This window comes from Anopheles bellator, chromosome 2, assembly GCF_943735745.2.
Source record: "Anopheles bellator chromosome 2, idAnoBellAS_SP24_06.2, whole genome shotgun sequence".
Lineage (NCBI taxonomy): Eukaryota > Metazoa > Arthropoda > Insecta > Diptera > Culicidae > Anopheles > Anopheles bellator.
Window position 1 is genome coordinate 61732452 of NC_071286.1, and position 22246 is coordinate 61754697.

General features: G+C 49.4%; 5 protein-coding genes across 5 annotated transcripts; 2 read left to right on the forward strand and 3 right to left on the reverse strand.

The window, feature by feature from the left end:
- The first annotated feature begins 8593 nt into the window (after positions 1-8593).
- LOC131209705 (probable aminopeptidase NPEPL1) lies at positions 8594-10500 on the forward strand. Its single transcript, XM_058202829.1, has one exon. It carries the CDS (start codon positions 8728-8730, stop codon positions 10306-10308), a length of 1581 nt encoding a protein of 526 aa, XP_058058812.1. The 5' UTR covers positions 8594-8727; the 3' UTR covers positions 10309-10500.
- Positions 9829-21988, forward strand: LOC131209704 (DNA-directed RNA polymerase II subunit RPB1). Its single transcript, XM_058202828.1, has 3 exons — positions 9829-9844; positions 15835-21490; positions 21558-21988. The coding sequence occupies exons 1-2, from the start codon at positions 9829-9831 to the stop codon at positions 21486-21488; spliced, it is 5670 nt and encodes a 1889-aa protein (XP_058058811.1). The 3' UTR covers positions 21489-21490; positions 21558-21988.
- Positions 10771-11818, reverse strand: LOC131209707 (ankyrin repeat domain-containing protein 49). The gene is made up of 2 exons (XM_058202831.1): positions 11570-11818; positions 10771-11498 (listed from the first exon to the last, which is right to left on the reverse strand). The coding sequence occupies exons 1-2, from the start codon at positions 11766-11768 to the stop codon at positions 10987-10989; spliced, it is 711 nt and encodes a 236-aa protein (XP_058058814.1). The 5' UTR covers positions 11769-11818; the 3' UTR covers positions 10771-10986.
- Positions 11989-13135, reverse strand: LOC131209708 (peroxisomal membrane protein 11B). The gene is made up of 3 exons (XM_058202832.1): positions 12897-13135; positions 12714-12838; positions 11989-12640 (listed from the first exon to the last, which is right to left on the reverse strand). Exons 1-3 carry the CDS (start codon positions 12950-12952, stop codon positions 12147-12149), a joined length of 675 nt encoding a protein of 224 aa, XP_058058815.1. The 5' UTR covers positions 12953-13135; the 3' UTR covers positions 11989-12146.
- Positions 13460-15046, reverse strand: LOC131209706 (uncharacterized protein C19orf47 homolog). Its single transcript, XM_058202830.1, has 3 exons — positions 15012-15046; positions 14623-14946; positions 13460-14557 (listed from the first exon to the last, which is right to left on the reverse strand). The coding sequence occupies exons 1-3, from the start codon at positions 15028-15030 to the stop codon at positions 13494-13496; spliced, it is 1407 nt and encodes a 468-aa protein (XP_058058813.1). The 5' UTR covers positions 15031-15046; the 3' UTR covers positions 13460-13493.
- Positions 21989-22246: the final 258 nt, after the last annotated feature.

Here is a 22246-nt window from a genome sequence, read left to right on the forward strand (position 1 = left end):
TTGCCGTTTTTGACGTGTTGGCGTCCAACGGTCAGAGACGAAGCTGAACTCGAGGTCTTAACTGCCGCTGGTGTCACTGCGGACCACTACTTTCAGGGGTCGCTGGCGTCCTCGTGTTGACAGCGTTTCGCGACGATGCTACCTCATAACCGATCGGCGACCGATGCTGAGCGCCAACTCTGGGTCTGAATGGTTTTTCACCGGATGCCGGCTAATACTTTCCCCGCGCGTGGTACACTGTCGTGGTTCCTTTTCTTCTTCTTAGCAAACTAAACAATATTTCCGGCACACCCGTAACGAGCGGTTAGCGTGCGAAGGCGAAGCGATCTAAACGACAGAAAGGCGAGAAAACGGGGAAGAAAGCACACGGTCGATAAAAAAGACAGACACGTACACGACGCCGCGCGCGCGAAGCACATCGTTCACCAGTGTCCTCTCAACTCACCGGCCACCCCGGCAGACAAGTGCTCAAAGTTCTCAAACACCTACCGAAACGTACTCATAAATATGCACGAGTACAGCGAAGCACCGAAAAAAAACCAACAGCCTACTTGGTATTTCACGCCTGTGGCAAGCTGTTGTGAGGACCGAAGAAACTTACGTGTCACGGTAAGGGTGCTGTGTGTCGTAGCAGGCCATTTGTTAATTTCCCCAAAAACAAATTATTCAAACTCAAACGACTAGTTGTACCACCAATAACCAGGTAGTCGAGAGGAAACGGAAAGGAGTTTGAATGGAAATTCTGATAGATAAGGAGCAGGGCTTCAGGACAAGCTGGAAAGAACACAATCGTATCGTAAATTATTCCTTATTCCGTGCACTACCTCAGCAAGCCCCGAATTTCATTTGAAAGCGTTTTAAAAGAGGCTCTTTAACCAGCTTAACGGCTGATGTCATCTCAACATTGTAGAAACAGTTCCAAGCCTAGTACAGAGGTATTTGTGTAGAAAGAAAGTTTCTCCACCAAATTTAAATAATAATTATAAACAATGGACTAATTTAATGTTTACTATTCCAGTCGTGCGTTCCAGTCAACCCATGAAACCAATCCCGAAATACAACCGCGAGTCTCCTAGTTAGGAACGTTCCAACCAAAAAGGTTTTGTTTTACAGTTTTTGGGCCGAAATAAACATCGCCTCTTATAATTGTTAACGAGCGTTTATTTTGTGCCCTGCTGGACGGTTGGAAGAGAGTCATAAAAATGGCAGTGGGACGTAATTATTTTTCCGAATATACATTCTTTTTGTGTTCGATAAAAATAAAATTCATAAATTTTCATCCAGCCCCACGCTGTTCACAATAACCCGCTGGCTCTGTGCTGTAACTGCCCTCCAGCTAAGCTGGTTCGGGCTCGGGCAGCATAAAACTGAATGAAAGCGAATAAAACTATTTTATCGTGACTGTAAATTAAACAGTGCTCAAGTGACGCATTTCTTTAGTTCCCATCTTTCGCTCTTGGACGGGTGGATGGCCCCCCGTTTCGGTACGCAACGAATGATGCACTAATCAGAAAAGTGCATTACATAAAAAATGTCATAACAGTGCGTAACTGCCACTTGTGGCCCAAACTGCTTCCCATCGTCGAGATTGGTCAACCGATTTGAGATTGATCTTCCCAAAAAACCAGCGAGTGGCCCTTGAAATGGGGGGGAAAACATTTTTAAATATAAACCCGACACCAAAGAAATAAAACAAAAACGGCCAACGAAGACCGGGAAGATGGATGAAGCCGCGCGTTAAACGGCTGAAACCATAAAACATGTATGTAACAAGACAGCGCTTCAACCGGGACCGAAGCCGAAAGACGGTCTAGTTTCATCTTGGTGAAATGGGAATTCTGGACATCGACCGTAATAAAGATATGTTCGGTAGAGCACTTCCTTAGCGTTAGCATAGGCAACACCTTCCAAAGATAAGAACCAAGCCGACGTAGGCGGAACAATAGGACGATTATTGAGACCATCTCATCACTCCATGTTGACGGTGTATTCTGAAACATAAAATAAACATTGGAATGAAACGAGCGTTCCATCTTTCGTCAGATGCTTAGCCGAGGAGGTAACATAAATGAACCCCGTAATGTTGGAACCCCGCTTTAATGGGTTGTTTGTTTACTACTCGAAGCGATATTAATAAATTCTCACTAATCAACGCTTCAAACACGCCTCTCCACGCATCGTCGTATTATGTCACCCTCAACCGCACGTTGAACGGAAATCTCTGGAGTGTGACTACAAGTTCCTGTAGGATTTCTTCTAGGACACACTCGGCCCTCGCGCGATCGACGTACCGCGGCGTGTTTCCACGTACAACGAATTCCTCGCTACCTTCTTTCACGGTTGAAAATAGAAACCGAAAAGTGGTTCACTTTCGAGGGAACTATATATTTTCCGTTTCGCATCTATCGCTTTCGCTTTCGGGCCATTAAAGGAAGCGCAACCGCCGCCAGCTGTTTCCTTAATTTCACTCAACTGTCATCACTTTAAAACACCGCCCAAAAACCGGCTCCAAAAAGGCCGCGATAATCGATACTGCTACGAGCCCAGGTAGCAATAGTTTTCGTAGTCGAAAGCTGACAGTCCCCGAACCGTGAGCCCACCACAAAGTGGGGCTCGGAAACGCAAACCCTCAGCCATGGACCTGCGGACTTAGCTTCGTTTTGCTGTTCGTTTCCATTGGATCAATTAACGTGGGCTACGTGTTTATGGGCACTGGCCACCGGTGAGTTTTCCAATCGAGGCCAGCGAGCCTGTTTCCGCGGGTTTTGGGCCATTCTTTAATCCCTTGCCGTAGACAACCACATGCGGCTTGCGAAACATGTGTAACTTTTCCCAAAAGCCACGTCCGTCCTTTTTCGGTATCAGCGTGCGAGATTGGCAATAATTAAAAACTTTCTAGCGTTTCATTCAAAGATCAGCGTGTTGTCCAAGGTGGCTGGCCCGATGTTTCGGTTCCGTCTCGAGTTGAAGGAACTCCGAGCATAACCTGTTTTGGCAATCGGTCTTTTGCTATCGAAGCGATCTTAGGCTCGTGATAAACTGTGCGCTGTGAAGCTCCCTAATTTTCGTTCGTTCACAGCAGGGCTTCCGTGGACGTTAAAATTCATTTGGCCAACGAATGGCCCAACGGTGATGATGTAACTTGCTGGCGATTGAACAATGTAATAATTAGCTAATTGTGTTGCGGTTTCGCTTCAGCCTTTTGTGACTGTCGAAATCAAAAACTTGGAAACTGGAAAACTTTTCTAAGAGTACAACTCTGTACAAAAATGATTGTAGCTATAACGTAAACACCAATGTCGCCCGTTGGGTTGCATGAACTAAGCATCATTTACCACAAATTTACATGCTTGGCATCCAATTAGAGGACCAAACATCCATGTCAACCCAACAAACGCGAGCCACATTTGGCTGGAAGAGAAAAATAAAGAGAAACCATAAAGTGGAACAGCTTTCAGCGAGCTTCGTTGACCAAGCCAATCTCAATCTGAATAGTAAGCCCAATTTTTGCATACATCCTGCCGCGTTCCGCAGAGAGTGCGAAAAAACGGCCTCCGAACCTACTTTCCGACTGGCGGTGAACTACTTTGGCCGTTACAGTCTGCGCGCCACACCACGCATGTGCCCACTCAGTCCCGCAGCTCAGCGCAGCCATTAGCCCGGCCAGCTATCGGGGACGTATGCGAGATAAACCCAATTTTCCTCGCGACTGGTTTCCTTCCTTCCGCGGGAAATGCAAGTGAAAACGGACACGGACGCGCGGCGCTCTACTAGCGGAAGGTGATTGATTTCATTTCCAACCCCACGCCCAATTACGCCCGATGCGCCCTCTGTCGGCACGCTTGTTGGTTGCATTTGAATTCACAATCCAACGAAACCTTTGCGCCGCCTCTGTGCCACAAGGTGGAGGTCTTCGTTACGTCTGGTAAAATGAACGAAAGCCGACTGTCTGAACTATCGTAAAATAATTTCAACTTAATATCCTAAGCTTCGAAATCAAATCAAACACATTTGTTCCAGTCAAAGGGCAAAAAGACAGTCAAGTTTTGGTTTGCATCAAAATCTACAGGCGAAGCATCATCTATTAATACAAAAAAAACTTACTGTTAATCACTCTACAATTTACTAAAGCTGCCCCCGTTACCACTCTATTTAACGGATCATCTTAACCCTTGCCATTTTTGCTTCAAACGTTAATCCAGGCAAAAACTGGACTAATCTTCGCAGTCGAAACATCGCGAAGCTTACACAGGAAACCGGGCATCAACAAACAGAGAACCGGATGTATCGAAGAAGGCATTTATCTCTGTATCTCTAAAGGTCTGTGTATTTTGATGCTTTTTGAGTCGCCCATTTTCTCCATTGTTCATGTCGCTGGAGACAAAAATGAGACGTGCGAGAGAACTGCCGCGAAGCCCTTCAATCGTATCCTCCGTATATTAGCGTGTAACAGCTCTGTTTTTAAAGCAGGAGCACTGATGCAAGCCCACTAAAACTTAAACCCACTAAAAACCAATGCTTGCCGCATTGGTTCAAATAGGCTCAAAACATCGTGTAGCTTCTGAAACTACCTTCCGTGGCGCACCTGTTCTTGGTTTATTATAACCCACCGTAAGTCGCAAAACCCTTACTGAAAAATGTTCGGCGTAAAATCGTCGATGCGAAGAACCCGAAAAGCGATCCATAGTCGACGAGCGCGATTAACGCCTGATCAATAAAAACCCAAAATTCGATGAGATGTTTTAACTTCACTTCCGATAGAACCAGTTTCGCGATGCTGTCTTTTTGTGCTTCGTCTGGCACTTTTTTCCTCACTTGCGTATTATGAGAATGGTGGTTTGGATCAAAAAATTGTGTTCTTCTTTGGAGCACAGAATGTGGGGAAAGGCACCATAGGCACTTTGAAACAGCCTTCACAAGGGGCGTTAAGTCCATGTTCGGAGTTTGAATGTTTATGCCTTAAGGTGCATCTTTTATAATGATACTTATTATAAACTGTGTAATATCCTGGACATTTCAGAAACATAGAATATCTCTCCGCTCTTGCACAAGAGAAAGCACATAATGCAAAAGTAAATAAGGGACTCAAGGTTTCTAGGGTACCGGCTCCATTTTAGCAACGCTGGCAAAGGGTGACTTTATGTTTCTGTTGCACCATCCCCTTGCACCACCCAAATGCTATTAAACGTGACCTTCAGTCCCGTCCGAAACACCTTCTCGATGGAACTTCCCCCAAAAATATCTTACGGGATCAAACCGTTGCCGTCTGCAACCGGATTAGAGCGTTTGGCCATTTGCCCACGCACACACACAGTATTTGCCCATGCTATGTTGATGTTCAGTTCCCAGTTCCGAGTCCCTCTTTCGGGGGTGTTTCACTCTTCCGTACAAATCAATCCCACCGCCGAACCATCCACCGCAACGCAGGTTCTGCCCAATGGAAATGCGCGCGCGTTTGCTTATGTAACGGCAGCGGCCAACATCACCCCTCGAGGAGGTAGCAAGCAAGTCAGGGTCAGCCCGGGGGCCACGGATAGATCTGGAACTCTCCCTCAACTGGCTGGCTGTGGCCTGTGGTGGTCACCCCAACAACTGCACGGGTTGTGAATCGGTTTCACCGCGCGTTCGGCGCTGCGAACGGCGTTACGGTGGTTTCTACCACCAGCCAGCCCAGCTACGAGCATGTAAAACCCAAACCAGCTCGCGAGGGGCCCACGCAACGAACAAAGCACATTTTGTAAGCGTACATGTGCCGTTCGTACAGTTGCGGATTCAATTCAAGAATGCTCGTTGTCGTAGGCAGTAGCGCAAAAGCTGGTACACGGACAACTAAAATCTCGGACTAAAATTTGTTAGGCTCAACTAAGCCTAATTCAGATCTTTTAATGCATTTTCAAGATAAGCTACTATTGATATTGTATAAATACAGATTGAGGCGATGATTTGCTTGATGCCCTGTACTGTATAAGCCCTTGCTACAACTAGTCTGTGGTAGCTGCACTCAGTTGCAAGACTGTTTTTTACACGTCCCTCCCGAACGGGCAACGTATCACATCGAACCAGATGTAGGCACGAAAGTGCGGAGGAAGGCCCATTGAGTCGGCCATGCCGGGATGGTAATACCGAGAGGGGTTTCCGTAGTCCCAAGCCCACTCACTTCCATCGTGCCCACGGAATACGCAAAGCGAGACAAATTTCCAGCCAGCCCTCTTGCCCGTGACCTGCCCCAGAAACTAGCAGGGAGATACCCAGCTTCAACCGTTCGCAACCGCAGACTTCCGGTTTGGACAGCGATTTCCGAAACGGGATCAATCACACCTTTCTTCGCGCGGCACTTCTCGGTGGAACTAACGCCAGTGGTTGCTGTAACGAAACCGTAGTGCCAACCAAAATTACCGGGAAACCTCAACAGTATTGAGAATACTTTCTGGGAAAGCATTGGAAGCACTTTGGGGGCATTCTTCAATCTCATCTCATTCATTCATCTCCAATACTATATATTCTTTGCCGTGGCAAATTAAATGGGTCTCTCGGTTCCTAAAATCTTTTAACTTATTCACTTTTTATCGTTGTCGATATCATTTCTCCTAAAAAAAATGCTCGTTTTGTTGGCATCTTAGGTAAACAAAATACAATTATAAACCAAACGCAGAGGCCCCGCAAACAGGGTTTGCTTGCCGTTAAATCAGCAATTATAATTTGCAACGCAGCGTACAAAGATGGGTAGCGTTCCACGCCAAAGAAACAAACGTTAGTTGCACCGAAACACAACTGGACATCCATCAAAAACCTGTTCTGCTGCAACACTGCGGCGGCGATGCAATTTTCCACAAAACGCGATCTCCAGCGGTTCTTCCGTTAACTAACGAGTTGTTTGCAGCTCCAAGTGGACCAGTGCATTGGCGAAACACGAGAAGGCCGCGGGTTTGGGCAGCCAAATTGACGGTTCGCGCAATCTAGCAGCCTGGAAACCTCACGAAACCTCATCGATCCTTTCGGAACGGGTTGATGTGTACACCGCAAACTTGCAGTTTGAAAGTCAGCTGCGTAGAACAGTTTCACCTTGTCGACGGTCGTTGGACACCGGACTCGGGTTTTTTAGTGGATGTCTTAAATGCAACCTTACGTTGTACTTTCTAGACATCGAGCTATATTTTTTGTCCATTATTATTATATTTTACCCGTTTCGAGAGGAAGGCATCAATTTTGGTCCCGATTTAGCCCACTAACAGCAATCCGGAGGTCACTGTGTTACGGCCGGTGTGGGGTAAAAAATAAGTAGGCAGAAAGTGCACGGTTTTTGCTCGGCAGCTGTGATTGCTTTTTTGCGAAAAGACACCGAAATTTCCCAAACTAAAAGCGAATTATCGTTCCGGCCACTCTGGCCCCGAACGATGGGCTCCTTTCTTTTTCGCTGTTATTGATTTTTATCCAAACATGTTTTTCTCGCATTGTTTTTCACCAACACACCGACACATAATCGATATTTTCTTATGCTTCAGCCGAGAGCAACATCACATCAGCATCCCCCGAAAGGCACTTTTCCCGTGGCTCTCCTCTGGCACTTTCGGTGGGCAAACTCGCTAAGCCCACACACTTTTGCTGGGCTTTTATGCTTCTAACAACGAAACGGTCACTACCGCGGGCGCGACAAATCGAGGCCGTTCAATTTGCGGAACGAACGAACGCTTTGCTTACTTTCGCAACGACCCAGTTGATCGCAGAGCAGGACAAACGACGGGAAAACGCGAATTTCGTGCTCGTACACAAAATTGCAACACGAAACAACGCACTGATAGAACTCCACGGTCGCAACCATAAGCTAATGAGCGGATTGGAAACGAAAGCTCACACCTTGAACGGAAATGATTGCGGAAAATAACGCGCCGCGGAAAAGCATAAAGCTACAGAGTTCACCAATGCACGCACACACACACGCATTCACATGTTCACACCGGTCCTGGTCTCTTTCGAAGTGTCCTCTTTCGTCGCTTTGAACTGACTGACCTGACCTGACTTTGAATTTTCGTACCTGTCTCTGAATCTCACTTTTATTTTTATCGCTCTCAAAAACACCGCTTTGCTCGCGAGAGAAAAAGCCAAACGAATCTGGGGAGCCACATGAACCGTAAATCGGAGCGCAAAAACGTCAGATCGTTATCGTGATGTAAAATATAAACCCGGAATGTCAAACGTGTTTCAAACATTCCTGCTTTTGGTCCGAGAAAACAGAAATCGAAGAGAAATAAATTGATTTCTGAATATTTTTTTCTATTTTTTTTAATTTTGTTGCTGTATCAGCAAATAGAAACACACAGCATCCTCTGTTTGTAAACAAAGCGTCTGCTAGCGGTTTTTACGTGTCCGCTGAGGTATAAACGTTTAGACATAAACGCAAACAGTTTGGGTTTTATCTGAAATGTCAAACCGTTTGTTTTCGCTTCATGTGGCCGCGCAGAATCGCTTGTGTTTTGGACCGTTTACCAACTCACAGCTGACAGCTGCCAAATCTAGCGTCAGGGTTGTGTTTAATCGTATTTTCATCCTTCATCCTGTTCTTGATCTAAAGCATGCAGCCAGAGGTAATGTCGTGCAGCCGAAAATTACACAGTCATCGCATCGGAAATTGCACATTCGTGAAAACATTCGTTTCTTTAAAACTGCCGTGCGCTTTGCCACAATAAGTAATCTAAGTTGGTCCTCGCGAGTGCTAGCAGCACTAGCAAGATGAGTTTGCTGAAGTTTCACCGCACGCTGCAGCCGGCTGATCCGCAAAGTCTGCCGGTCCTGATCATCGGTCAACTCCATCACCTCACAACTTTACCGTTCGAGCGCGTCAGCTCGAAGCTGGATCCGCGCGTCGAGAAGGCAACGTTTACGAAGGCCGTGTCGTCGCTGCATCCGGCGCCCACCGATACCTGTTCCCTGTACTTGGATGTGGCCCGCGTGGCGGCCTTGCCGTTGAAAGCTTCCCGACACAATACGGCTTCACGCGCTCATGCCATCACCAAGCTTATCCAATCCAAAACAACCGGCGTTAGCGAATCGATCGTGCTCGTCTGCGAGAAAAAGGATCTGCTGGCCTCGGCTTGCGCCGTAGCACGAGCGTTCCCGTTGTACAGCCGCAAAACATCGAAGCTTGTCGCGGCCGAACCACCGCCAACGGTGCACGTTGAGTTCTTGTTGGTCGGCGATGATCCGGCCTCCACGGAAATCACGGAGGAGGACGTGCAAACGTTGGCCAACGTTACCGTCGGTATTCGGTTAACAGCACGAATTGTGGACGCGCCCTGCAACGAGATGAACGTCTCAGGCTTTTTGGCCGAAGTGGAGGCGATCGCGCAAGAGTTGGGTATTGATGCTAAGACCATCCGCGGGACAGAGCTAAATGAGAAGGGCTTCGGCGGTATTTATGGTGTGGGAAAAGCGGCCCTCGATCCCCCGGCTCTTGCCGTGCTGTCGTACGAGCCTGAGGGTGCCACCGAAACCGTGGCCTGGGTTGGCAAGGGAATCGTTTTCGATACCGGTGGTCTGAGTATTAAGGGAAAAACGGCCATGCCGGGCATGAAACGGGATTGTGGTGGTGCGGCGGCCATTCTGGGCGGATTTTACACTGCCGTCAAGAGCGGATTCCGGCAGAATCTCCACGCTGTCTTTTGCTTGGCAGAGAATTCTGTCGGACCGGAAGCAACCCGACCGGACGATATCCATAAGCTGTACTCGGGATCCACGGTAGAAATTAACAACACTGATGCCGAAGGACGCCTCGTTTTGGCCGATGGTGTGGTGTACGCCGATCGTGACTTAAAAGCCAACATCATTCTCGATATGGCCACTTTAACTGGTGCGCAGGGCATTGCCACGGGCAAGTATCACGGCGCGATTCTCACCAACAGCGACGATTGGGAGGCGAAAGCACTGGAAATTGGACGTAGAACCGGTGATCTGCTGTCGCCCGTGCCCTACTGCCCGGAGTTGCATTTTAGCGAGTTCACTTCGGCAATCGCCGATATGAAGAACTCCGTCATGGATCGTGGCAATGCTCAGGTAAGCTGCGCCGGACTCTTTGTGGGTGCCCATCTGGGATTCGACTATGGAGGTTCCTGGTTGCACATCGACATGGCTTCGCCAGTGCACAATGGCGAACGTGCGACCGGATACGGCGTGGCACTGCTGGCTGGATTATTCGGTGAGCATAGCAAGGCGAGAATGTTCCGCGACATCGCCCACCAACCGACGGAGAAGAGCAATAAGTCGGCCCCAAACTCTGTTGCCGAGCCTCCGTTGAAAAAAGTTTGCATTGACTGAGAATGACGTGAATGGAAACCCGCAAATTACACCGTGAGTGTGTTCAATGATAACCCTTAAATAAAATACTCTTTTTCTGAATCACTATTAATCGATTATGTACCGAAAACCACGGGGGCTACAACATGAAGCATTTGTATCTGTTAGGAAACCCCTTTTTCTAATAAAGAATAATAAAGAACAAACTAAATATGCTGATTGTTGATTTTCGCTTTATGGACAACGAGAAATATGCCGCGGGTTGGCATTATAGTCTCATTGATTCCTGAACGATCATTTTTGTTATCTTATCAACGACTCTAACCCCGCAAACAATACACTATTCGCTCTTGCTGCTCTGAAACATTATCTTTTCAACATTGTACACGAGCAGAAAGATATACTGACTCTGACCACTTAAGTCGGTTACCCAACTCGGGCGCATAATGCAACGGAGCGATTGAATAAAAACTAAACCACATCTCAGAGCCGGGGATTTATTTGGCTTCTAGCCATTCGGGGATTTTTTAGGTTCCACTGAACAAACGCAATTTTTGTTCTGTTAGTGATTATATCTCGTATGTGCCCTTTCCTTAATGAATTAAAAATTACCAGGCGGCGCAGAAGTCCCAAATAGCAACGTGGTTACAACGCTTACTATATCTGGTTGTATATTGACGGTGTAAATCCTGCTACTTCCTAATCAATCAAACCCGTTTCTACTGTGTATGCCGAGTGTGCCATGGCAAAGATCGGAAACAACGGTCCGGTGCGCTTCGCTATCACTTGAGCTGTCTCGTTTGAATTATTGCGCCGCTCGGGATCACACTTTTCATTCAGCAGCAGCGTCACCAATGTTGGCCGACAGTTGGATACTGTGACTGCTATGTGTAAAGGCGTCTGATCACCATCCGATTGTGCATTTACATCAGCCCCGAATTGTAGCATCAGCGCCGCACATGTCGCATTATTCCATTTACAGGCCGAATGTAACGGCGTCCACCCCATGTCAGTGCGGGCATTCGGATCAGCCCCATGCAGTAGAGCGATCTTCGCCATTGCTAAATTATTGTTGTAGCAAGCCTTGTGTAGCACCGTGTAGCCATCGCGATCAGTTGCATGGACGATAGACGGCTTTAGGCTGAGGATTGCTGTCAGCAAATCCATTTTGTTCTCTCCTGCGGCCCACAGGGCATGTCTCTCATGGCTAGCTGTAATTGATGAGTAAGTATCGCTAAGTATTATCCACCACCCGCTTGACCTACAGCTACCGTTCGCCTACCCTTCGGGTCGTTATCTTCCTCGATCAGATCATCTGGGTCGTCCCATCCGCTGACAAACATTCCGCGCGGTACTTGGCTCATTTTCTCCTGCAACGCCTCGAGGGTGTCCCTTTCTTCCTCTTCGTCACCATCGGCTTTCTCGTCCTTTGTGAGGCTATTCGCAATGCTATCCCAGTCTTTCAGAGTCCTGTTCGACATACTTTATCACTTCTTTTCTGAAATTGTACCCTAGAACTTTGTTGTTTTGTTTGAAAACAAAATCAACTGTCACTGCGCCCACCTGAATAGGCTGCGTGCGTAAAATCGATGTGTAATCTACGCTAATGAAGAACTCAGGTGTAGCAGTTAAGAATCAATACGTTTCTCAAAACGACAATTATGCTTTTGGTTTTTTATTTTACAAACTTTGATTTCGCCTTTCGAGTAGTATAAAATACCACCACTAGAAAAATATACTGTTTTCACCGTTAAGCAAAAAACCATCCAGACACCATATCGTTAGAAGTTAAACCTTACACTATATACAATTTAATTAATCAACTAGTTTCTTGCCGTTGTGTGCTTTCTAGGACATCACTAAAACTTCAATCTCGGGTAAATCAACGGTAACAGCCCCATGATGGAAGATATTGCCCCCAGAATACCGATGGTTTGGTTCGAAACTTTCACGTAGCCGAGCCCATTGAGTGGAATGAACACATCGCAAACATTCTTCACCGTATCAACGACCAACGGTTTGTTTTCGTTGTAAATTACCGACACAGTTTGGGCTAGGTTGCGGATGTTGGACCTGCTGTAGTAGAGCGTCAGGCGATAAAGTTCCTGCAAATCGCGGCACAAATTCATCGCGATCGAAATTAACCAAAAACGGTTCGAACGGGCTAACCATTCCGTCGCGTCCACCCCTTTACTGATACCGGATCGCGATAGCCAAACGACATGATCGGCCAGCAAGAATAGGCCGGAGGAAACTTTCCCGAGCACAATAAACAGCTGCTGGGACAGTTGTTTCATTTCCACGCTGGAACCTGCGGCATAAAGCACCTCGAATCCTTTTCCAAACCGGAGCACTGAAAAGGAAAAGGAAAGCGATTTTTTTCTTTATGTTTGCAGTGTATGTACAGGCGTACAGTAATTACGTACGTTTGCGGAAAGAGCTTAAGATGCCTTCAATTAATTTTAGTACTTGAATCGACTCGGTCGTCTTCGTACCACGATTGCTAGCCTCTTTGCTAGCCCATAACGCACGACAGGAGTACTGGACTAATCTAGAGGCGAGAGAAAGGCAATTAACGTTTTATCAAAACCACCCTTCCTAGATTTTACCTTGCAATTTTGTCTTTTCCCACTGTTTGGCTGTTTAATTTTATGATTAAATCCATTTGTTCGTAAATAGGTCTACACCAAAGCTGCGTACAGATCCCAGCAATAAATAGTGGTTTTGTGTGCTTAAGCGAAACGCAGTGCAAGATCACCGGTGGCGAATGTTAATGCAAGAACTAACGTTACAAGATACAAAGTTCACCTCGTTTCTTTGGAACAACAACGAAGAAGTTGAACTTGAAGAACCGATAACGGGAAGATAACAACATTGAATGACACCTGGTTTCTAAGGGTCACATGCACCATGGTAGCGCTACGTATATACGCCTGGTTTCACTTCTAATGACCATAAAACTATTGTTTTTCAAAATATGTTATGCATAATGGCTTCTTCCGGTGGTTTTCTCCCAGCACTATTTCAATAATTCAGCAATACAAACGCATGGTGACGGTGATCAACAATTCGGATTTTGGTCCGTTCAACCGTGCTTGACCTAACCCGAAAGGAATTGTATGGCAAAAGTGACCACTTATTTGGCAAAGAGACTATATTTAAATTGAAATGTTTCGACGAATTGTAGCTTTATTTTGAAGTAAAACTCACTTACGATTATATCCAAGTCGATTAAATACGCTGCCACCGTTACTGGTGGAGGAGTTGCCCTTGCCGGGTTTTGTGAGTTTAGAATCGAGACTGAACCGTTCTAAACGTTGCCAAAGTTGTTTTGAATCCGTTCCGGTGCGAGACCCCAAACTCAGTCGATTCTGAATCGGCTGCTTGCGTCCTTGAGCCATGTTATCCGCTTTCATGCTGGGTCGCGCAGGTGACAGTTTCACCGGTGAGGGTTTCATTTGCACCACCTTTCGCGTACCATGCAGAGCACCCGTTCCCCCACGATGCGCTGCACTGCCCGATCCTGTTGCTGAAAGTCTTCCAGCGCCCAACCGCTGCTTTACAGGAACGTCTCTCTCGTTGAAACGCAATCGGCTAGTTGAAGCGCTGTTAGCCACGATAGGTTTACGCGATTTTCTGGGAGCTATTTCCAGTACTTCGTCTTCCTCGGAGAACGATACCGATTTCACACCACCTGTCATGTCGCCGCTGCTTAAATCCAACCGTCGATCTTCGTCGTCGTCATCCTCATCCGACGAAAGGGTAGCCGCCTTGGCTGGTATTCTTTTGACCAAAATTACCTTCTGAACCACTGGCGGAACTTTGCGTTCTACTGAGCGTGACTGCGAAGTGGATGACGCAAAGCTAGGAGATTTTTTGAGAATACCAGAAGTACCCAACGTGGCGACATCACTGCTGCCACGTTGTTCGGCGCTGTTACGTCCTCCAAGTCGGGAAAATATAGAGCTGGAAGTCGGTGAGCCCATTGAGTCGAGAATCTTGACTGAGTTTGCAGTTTTGCTCGGAGGTTCATCTTCTGTGGTCAGTCTATCGAATATGCTTCGTTTTGTGGCGGCCCTTTTGGCTGATGCGTCCATCTGATCGTCAACGCTCGGTCTTCTTTTAGTCAGTTGAACCTTCTTCTCGAGAATTTCCTTGCTCCTGGCGGTGCTACCAGAGGGAAGGGTAATTTTGTATTTTCCTTCGTGCTCCGGCAGAACCCGTCGAGGCTTGACGTCGTGCAGAGCAGTTCCGACCGATGATACAATACCTAAGAAGCATTGGGAGTACAGTACATGAAACAGAACCCTGGGAATTTCTACCGCTCCTACTTACGTGTGGTTAGGGTCTTTTCGGCTTTCTTCCCGTTACTTAGAGTAACCGTGTTCGGTGTACCCGATACGGTTGCAATCGGTACGGTTGTGTCAGAGTCCGGGATCGACAGGACCTTTTCACGGGCACTTTGTTCGTACACTTTCTTCGCATGCCGCAAAATGGCAATTATGTCGCCCATCGTAGTAATGCCCATTTCCCGTAGATATTCCTTGTTAAGATCCATTAGCATGTCCATTTGAATGCGATTTTCGACAAAAACGTGAGCATAGGTAGCGGCCGCCTGGCTCGGGATGTCGGCGTTTGTGAAAAATTTTACCCATGATGCTGGGGAACAACAACAAAACAGCAATCAGCAGAGGATTCAAAACTAGGTTTCATTTGTTGCTTACCAGCCGTAGGACTCGGCATTGTTCACCTGTTGTTTGCTCCTAAATATAGTTTCTGCCAATTCCAGCACCAATGCAAACAAAACACCGAAAATCCAAATTTGCCACCAAACACGGAAAGCTTGGAAAACTGGCGACTGTCAGTTTGGACGACCGACAAAAACCAGAGTTGTCAAAGCATAGGACATTTTGGGCGACAAACATGTGACAAAATCAATCTGCTTAAACCCTTTTCTCACTGTTGTCGTTAATCCGTGCAAGAGACTTTTTCATGGCTTTAGTTAGTTTATCGAAAATGCTAGTCCACTCTTCATTTTCTGTGTCATCCACGCTATCCTCTGGATTTGGCTCGTGTCAGTTCGAAGGTGTGCTTTGGCGGCGATCCTTTCTTCACTTACGCATTTTGACAGCCGTTGGCATTTTTTAGCCGCGCTCTTCAGTCGCTCGCACACATCGCGAGCATGTGTGCGTGCACTCGAAACGGCGGCGTAGATTTTTCATTCGTACAAATGGACGCGTGTGGTGCGTCACGGAAAAGTTTTCCTCTTCGTTGATATCTGCTTTTGCCAATCTCTCTGTGACGCAGAACCGAAGCAAAATATTGCACATCGGTTCCCGAGGCACCGCTGAACGGGTGTAGTGCAAAGTTGGGAACCGGAAGCCACTTTTGAGGCGTTAAAAAGGATTTTCTTTCTGCTATTGTGCATCGGACATTGGTGCTCGCGGTGGTGGTAGTGGCGCTGATACTGACAAGAAGGAGAAGACCGATCCAAGCTTCGACCTTAGAGTCATTGTGGTCATTCCGACGGCAGCAACATGAGCGGAGATTCCAAAGCCCCGCTGCGGACGGTGAAACGGGTACAGTTCGGTATCCTTTCACCGGACGAGATTCGCCGGATGTCGGTGACCGAGGGCGGTATCCAGTTTGCGGAAACGATGGAGGGTGGCCGACCAAAGCTGTGCGGATTGATGGACCCGCGGCAGGGTGTCATCGAGCGCACCTCTCGCTGCCAGACGTGCGCGGGTAATATGACCGAGTGCCCCGGACACTTTGGCCACATCGACCTCTCCAAACCGGTCTTCCATATCGGGTTCATCACGAAGACGATCAAAATTCTGCGCTGCGTATGCTTCTACTGTTCCAAGCTGTTGGTCTCGCCGTCGAACCCAAAGATCAAGGAAATTGTGATGAAGTCCAAGGGCCAGCCGCGCAAACGGCTCGCGTATGTGTACGATTTGTGCAAGGGCAAGAAGATCTGCGAAGGTGGCGAAGACATGGATATGTCGAAGGAGGGCGGTGGAGGCGGTGGCGGCGGTGGAGGCACGGATCCAAACAAAAAGCAAGGCCACGGTGGGTGCGGCCACTACCAGCCGTCGATCCGGCGCACTGGACTCGATCTGATGGCCGAGTGGAAGGAGATCAACGACGAGAACCAGGAGAAAAAGATTCAGGTTTCGGCCGAGCGGGTCTACGAGATCCTGAAGCACATCACCGACGAAGAGTGCTACGTGCTGGGAATGGACCCGAAGTTTGCGCGTCCCGACTGGATGATCATTACCGTGCTGCCCGTGCCACCGCTCGCCGTTCGGCCGGCGGTAGTGATGTTCGGGGCAACGAAAAATCAGGACGATCTGACGCACAAGCTCTCCGATATCATCAAGGCGAACAATGAGCTGAAGAAGAACGAACAAACGGGGGCTGCGGCGCACGTAATTGCCGAAAACATCAAAATGCTTCAGTTTCACGTGGCTACACTGGTCGACAACGATATGCCCGGTATGCCGAAAGCGATGCAAAAGAGCGGCAAACCACTGAAGGCGATCAAAGCCCGCCTGAAGGGTAAGGAGGGCCGTATCCGTGGAAATTTGATGGGAAAGCGTGTGGACTTTTCGGCCCGTACCGTCATCACGCCCGATCCGAATCTGCGCATCGATCAGGTGGGCGTACCACGGTCAGTCGCCCAGAACATGACCTTTCCGGAGCTTGTGACGCCTTTCAACATCGATCGTATGCAGGAATTGGTGAGACGCGGCAACTCGCAGTACCCGGGCGCCAAGTACATCGTGCGCGACAATGGGGAACGTATCGATTTGCGCTTCCACCCGAAATCATCCGATTTACACCTGCAGTGTGGCTACAAAGTGGAGCGTCATCTGCGCGACGACGATCTGGTGATCTTCAACCGGCAGCCAACGCTGCACAAAATGAGTATGATGGGCCATCGGGTGAAGGTGCTGCCGTGGTCGACTTTCCGCATGAACTTGAGTTGCACCTCACCGTATAACGCCGATTTTGACGGTGACGAGATGAACCTTCATGTGCCTCAGTCAATGGAAACTCGCGCCGAGATTGAAAACATCCACATCACGCCCCGGCAGATCATTACACCGCAGGCGAACAAACCGGTCATGGGTATTGTGCAAGATACGCTGACGGCGGTCCGGAAGATGACGAAACGTGATGTGTTCATCGAGAAGGAGCAGATGATGAATCTGCTCATGTTTTTGCCCACCTGGGACGGCAAGATGCCACAGCCATGCATTCTGAAACCGAAACCCCTGTGGACGGGCAAGCAAATTTTTACTCTCATCATTCCCGGCAACGTGAACATGATCCGCACGCACTCGACGCACCCGGACGAGGAGGATGACGGACCGTACAAGTGGATATCGCCCGGCGACACAAAGGTTATGGTCGAACACGGCGAGCTGATCATGGGCATCCTGTGCAAGAAAACGCTCGGAACGTCGGCCGGTTCGCTGCTGCACATTGTGTTTCTCGAACTTGGTCACGAGATCGCGGGTCGGTTCTACGGTAACATCCAAACGGTGGTCAACAACTGGTTGCTGCTCGAAGGCCACAGCATCGGTATCGGCGACACGATTGCCGATCCGCAGACGTACGCAGAAATTCAACGCGCCATCCGCAAGGCCAAAGAGGACGTGATCGGGGTAATCCAGAAGGCGCACAACATGGAACTGGAACCGACGCCTGGAAACACGCTGCGGCAGACGTTCGAAAATCAAGTGAACCGCATCCTGAACGATGCCCGTGACAAGACTGGTGGTTCGGCCAAGAAGTCGCTCACCGAGTACAACAACCTGAAGGCGATGGTCGTGTCCGGATCAAAAGGCTCCAACATTAACATCTCGCAGGTTATCGCCTGTGTCGGCCAGCAGAACGTCGAGGGCAAGCGCATCCCGTTCGGGTTCCGCAAACGAACCTTGCCCCACTTTATCAAAGACGATTACGGTCCCGAGTCGCGTGGGTTCGTGGAGAACTCGTACCTGGCCGGTTTAACGCCGACCGAGTTTTACTTTCACGCCATGGGTGGTCGCGAAGGTTTGATCGATACGGCGGTTAAAACAGCCGAAACCGGATACATCCAGCGTCGGTTGATTAAGGCCATGGAATCGGTGATGGTCAATTATGACGGAACGGTGCGTAATTCCGTCGGGCAGCTGATTCAGTTGCGCTACGGCGAGGATGGGCTGTGCGGTGAGGCGGTCGAGTTTCAAAATTTGCCGACGATCAAGCTGTCGAACAAGGTGTTCGAGAAGCGGTACCGCTTCGATCCGACCAACGAGCGCACGTTACGGCGCATCTTCAACGAGGAGGTCATTAAGGAGCTGACCGAGTCGGCTTCGGTCATCCAGGAGATCGAGGCCGAGTACGAACAGTTGATGCGCGATCGAGAAGCTCTGCGACAGATTTTCCCGAACGGTGACTCCAAGGTTGTGTTACCGTGCAACCTTCAGCGGATGATCTGGAACGTGCAGAAGATCTTCCACATCAACAAACGATCACCGACCGATCTTTCGCCTCTGAAAGTGATCCAAGGAGTGCGTGATTTGCTGCAGCGCTGTGTGATCGTGGCCGGGACGGATCGTCTGTCGAAGCAGGCCAACGAGAACGCCACGTTGCTGTTCCAGTGCTTGGTTCGATCGACACTTTGCACCAAATATGTGGCCGAGGAGTTCCGGCTGAACAACGAGGCGTTCGAGTGGCTCATTGGTGAAATTGAAACACGCTTCCAGCAGGCTCAGGTCAACCCGGGTGAAATGGTGGGTGCACTGGCCGCACAATCGCTCGGTGAACCGGCCACCCAGATGACACTGAACACTTTCCACTTTGCCGGTGTCTCGTCGAAGAATGTAACACTCGGTGTGCCCCGGTTGAAGGAAATCATCAACATCTCCAAACGGCCGAAGGCACCGTCGCTAACGGTGTTCCTTACGGGTGGGGCGGCCCGTGACGCTGAGAAGGCCAAGAACGTGCTCTGTCGTTTGGAGCACACGACCTTGCGTAAGGTTACGGCTAACACGGCGATCTACTACGATCCCGATCCGCAGCGAACGGTGATTGCCGAAGATCAGGAGTTTGTGAACGTGTACTACGAGATGCCAGATTTCGATCCGACGCGCATTTCCCCGTGGCTGCTGCGTATTGAGCTGGACCGGAAGCGCATGACGGACAAGAAGCTCACGATGGAGCAGATCGCGGAGAAGATTAACGCCGGCTTCGGAGACGATTTGAACTGCATCTTCAACGACGACAACGCCGACAAACTGGTGCTGCGCATTCGGATCATGAACGAGGACAACAAGTTCCAAGAGAGCGAGGAGGAAAATGTGGACAAGATGGAGGACGACATGTTTTTGCGATGCATCGAGGCGAACATGCTGTCGGACATGACGCTGCAGGGTATCGAGGCCATCGGCAAAGTGTACATGCACCTGCCCCAGACGGATGCCAAGAAGCGTATCGTTATTACACCCGAGGGCGAGTTTAAGCCGATTGGCGAGTGGCTTCTCGAGACGGACGGTACCTCTATGATGAAGGTGCTTAGCGAGCGGGACGTGGATCCGGTGCGGACCTACAGTAACGACATCTGCGAGATCTTTTCCGTGCTCGGCATCGAGGCGGTGCGAAAGTCGGTTGAAAAGGAGATGAACAATGTGCTGCAGTTCTACGGGCTGTACGTGAACTATCGCCATCTCGCGCTGCTGTGCGACGTGATGACGGCGAAGGGTCACCTTATGGCCATCACGCGGCACGGAATCAATCGACAGGACACGGGCGCCCTCATGCGCTGCTCGTTCGAAGAAACGGTCGACGTGCTAAACGATGCTGCCGCCCATGCCGAGGTAGACCCGATGAGGGGTGTCTCGGAGAACATTATTCTGGGCCAGTTGCCGCGCATGGGCACCGGCTGCTTCGATCTGCTGCTCGATGCGGAGAAGTGTAAGCTGGGAATGGAAATTCCGCACACCTCGATCCTCGGTGGTACGGGAATGTTCTTCGGTTCGGCCGCTACACCCAGCATGACGCCGTGGCAACAGTCGCAAACACCCGGCTACGGTGGATGGTCGCCTTCCGGACCGGCCAGTGGAATGACACCGGGTGGGCCAAGTTTCTCGCCGTCGGCACAATCGGACGCGTCGGGCATGTCGCCGACATCGTGGTCACCGATCCGTGGCTCACCCAGCTCCCCCGGTCCCTCGATGTCGCCGTACCCACCGTCCTCACCATCGATGTCGCCATCGTACTCGCCCAGCAGTCCCAACTACGCTCCGAACTCCCCTGGCGGTGCTTCGCCTTCCTACTCTCCGACCAGTCCGTGCTATTCGCCGCCTAGTTCGCAGTATTCTCCCGGCAGCTCAACCTACTCCCCTAGCAGTCCTAACGTCCACTCGACCACGCAAAAGTACTCCCCAACGTCCCCCAGCTACTCACCGATGTCACCGATGCTGCATCCGACTAGCTCTTCGAACTACCAAAGTCCGGCGTACTCGCCGACGAGTCCCTCTTACTCCCCGACCTCCCCGAGCTACTCACCTTCGTCTCCCGTCTTCTCACCCACCAGTCCGTCCTACTCGCCGTCGAGCCCATCCTATTCGCCTACCTCTCCCAGCTACTCCCCCACGAGCCCCTCGTACTCACCCACCTCCCCAAACTTTACTCCCGCTACGCCTTCCTACTCCCCAAGCAGCCCAAACTACTCGCCGACTTCCCCGCATTACTCCCCAGCATCGCCGAGCTATTCTCCTTCGTCGCCCAAATATTCACCCACATCGCCCAGCTATTCCCCGACATCACCCTCGTACATTGCTAGTCCGCACTACACTCCTGCCAGCCCGCAGTACCAACAGACGAGCCCGGCCTATTCGCCCACAAGCCCATCTTACTCGCCGAGCTCACCGCAACATTCGCCCGGCAGCAGCAGCAGCAACCACTACAGCCTGGGATCGTCCTCGTACTCGCAGACACCGGCACCGTACTCCCCAACCATGTCGTCCTACTCGCCGAGCAGTCCCAAGTACTCGCCGACGAGCCCCGTTTACACATCGAGCTCGCCGACCTACTCACCGTCGTCACCGGCCTACTCACCCACACCGCAGGGTTACAGCCCTTCGAGCCCGGCCAGCCCTTCCTATTCGCCCACGAGCCCTTCGTATGACGAGAGCAACGAAGACTAAAGGTAAGGTTGTCGCAGGAGGATACGGAAGCGGAAGGTTTCAAAGTTTTCATCTCCTCTTATTCCACAGAATGCACCGGTCCAAATGACAAGGCAGCAATCCGATGGAGCATCCGCGGCTTGAGATGGCAGTGTAACGAACGGTCGCCCTTTTCCTTACGCGCGTTTTTATGCTTCTAGCTACCATGTAGGGTAATTCTGGGACACCAATAAAAAGCAAATGACTCTTTTGCTGACAACGAGAGCATTTTGTCCACCACGAGAAACCCGTGTGGCTCCGTGACAAATTTACCAACTTAACGGGTCGATAAACTTTGTTTAATTTGTCACCAAAGGAGGGCGTTGTTGTGTACGTTTCTCAGCGGCACAAGTTCTGTTTCGACTTATTTCATATGGTTAATGGTCAAAGGTGGACAGAGAGCGAATGTGTAAGACAGGGACATTTGAAAGTTTGTAAATGCTATACAGTAACAGGAGTACACTTTAGTCGTATGAAACATTTTACGCATTAAATAAAGATTGAAATCCATTATTTAAAAAACATCGCCAGGCAGTGAAATTTTCCTTTTTTTATCACCCCAAATCGTCATGAAGGATAACATCCTATTAAGGTTTGTAACGGGGATCCGAAAGTAAGATGTCATGTTTCCGAAAAGAAAAACGCGCAACTTGCAAAGGTAAGATCAAATGATTCACTGCTCGTTTGGATGAGTCCAATACTTGGTTATGAGCCTATAATTGAATGTTTGAAATAGAACT